The 1905-nt window shown below is 53.9% G+C and overlaps 1 protein-coding gene across 1 annotated transcript in view; it reads left to right on the forward strand.

Moving 5' to 3' along the window:
- NUAK1 (NUAK family kinase 1) overlaps positions 1-920 on the forward strand; it is a 63280-nt gene extending 62360 nt beyond the window's left edge. Inside the window, exon 7 of the mRNA XM_007948254.1 lies at positions 4-920. Within this exon, the coding sequence (XP_007946445.1) occupies positions 4-920 (917 nt within the window). The remainder of the gene's footprint in view (positions 1-3) is intronic.
- The last annotated feature ends 985 nt before the right edge of the window (positions 921-1905 follow it).

Below are 1905 nucleotides of genomic sequence, written 5' to 3' on the forward strand. Positions count from 1 at the left end.
GTGCCTCTGAAGTCATGCTGGAGCGACAGCGGTCGTTGAAGAAGTCCAAGAAAGAGAATGACTTTGCCCAGCCTGGCCAGGACACAGTGCCTGAAAGCCCATCCAAGCTGAGTTCTAAGAGGCCCAAGGGGATCTTGAAGAAGAGAAGCAACAGCGAGCACCGGTCCCATAGCACTGGCTTTATCGAGGGCGTCGTCAGTCCCGCTTTACCTTCTGCTTTTAAGATGGAGCAGGACTTGTGCCGGACAGGTGTGCCCCTCACCAGCTCCCCTGAGGCTGAAGTGCCCGGTAAACTGAGCCCCAAGCAGTCAGCCACCATGCCCAAGAAAGGGATCTTGAAAAAGACCCAGCAGAGAGAATCGGGTTACTACTCCTCTCCGGAGCGGAGTGAGTCTTCAGAGCTGTTAGACAGTAATGATGGCATGGGCAGCAGCATCCCCTCTCCCAGTCCCCCAGACCCTGCCAGGATGGGTGCCCACAGCCTCTCCTGCCGGAGGAAGGGCATCTTGAAACACAGTAGCAAATACTCAGCAAGCACCATGGACCCGGTGCTCAACAGCCCCGAAATGCCCACACTGGAATCCTTGGCGGAGCCTGTCGTCCCTGCCGAGGGCCTCTCGCGGAGCTACAGCCGGCCTTCCAGCATCATCAGTGACGACAGTGTCCTGTCCAGCGACTCTTTCGACCTGCTGGATTTGCAGGAGAATCGTCCCGTCCGCCAGCGCATCCGCAGCTGCGTCTCTGCCGAAAACTTCCTCCAGATCCAGGACTTTGAGGGGCTCCAGAACCGGCCCCGGCCCCAGTACCTGAAGCGGTACCGGAACCGGCTGGGAGACAGCAGCTTCTCCCTTCTCACTGACATGGATGACGTGACTCAGGTCTACAAGAAAGCGCTGGAGATCTGCAACAAGCTCAACTAGCTCACTGGGCACAGGGGTTGGGTGAAGGGTGGGGACAGGGAGGAGGGAGAGCAATGACTTGTGCTTTCGGGCTGGGTCCCTCATTGCTGGTCGTGGCAGTATGTTGAGAAAGCATTGATGCCATCTTGATTAATCAAGCTTGTGGCCTTGAGCCAGTGCCTAAAAGGGAGACATGGGCTTGCTTCCAGTTCCACCATGTTCTTCTGTTGGTCGAAGCAGCCAAGGCGATAAGCTCCATCTCTTGATGGGAGAGTCAGAATTTGGTCCTCATTAACGTTTTGTTTATGGCACCTCTTACAGAACCAGCTGTCCAGGGGAGCTGTGCTGGCCAGCACCTAGTGGGTTGGGAGGAGGCATATGGGAGAGAAAGCCTTTCCCTAGAAGACACCCAAATCCTTCAGGAGGAAGAGCAAGAGAGACTGGAGCCACCTGCTTTGGGTGAGCCCCAAAATCTTGCTCTTTCTCACTTCACGTTAGTAAGCTTGTTCTGACTGCTTGGGGCTGGCAGTTCGAATTCAATAATCTGAGCTTGAATCGATGAGTCGTTCGTAATGGCTGCCTACTGTGCTGGTTTGAGTAGTGTTCTAATGCTGTGCCCAGGCACATAGGAAAAGAGTGCTGTGATTGAATAGTAAGTAATGTCTGCCTTGGCAGTGGGAATGGAGGCATCCCCATCCTTGGCCTGGCAAAGCCCTGGGAGTTAAGGGATATTTTATACCACTGGGTGTGGTATTTGTTAATTTGTGGCTCTACCCTGGATACAAGACAGGGCCTTGGTCAGAGAGAGAATGATTTGTACTCTGCTGAGGACAGAGTCAGCCCTTGGAGATTTTTCAGCTTCTTGCTGTCTGCTCTTTCTCCTTGAGGGGGAGGGGATAGGAAAAGAGAAGGTGGCTTCAGAGGTCAAAACTATGGTGTACGATTGAGTACAGGGACTCTGTGTGGCCTTGGCACAGATGATTGGAAGTTGATCCACACCTGCAAG

The sequence above is a fragment of the Orycteropus afer genome, unplaced genomic scaffold (genome assembly GCF_000298275.1).
Source record: "Orycteropus afer afer isolate SDZICR_OR568_19922 unplaced genomic scaffold, OryAfe1.0 scaffold00209, whole genome shotgun sequence".
Taxonomy (NCBI): domain Eukaryota; kingdom Metazoa; phylum Chordata; class Mammalia; order Tubulidentata; family Orycteropodidae; genus Orycteropus; species Orycteropus afer.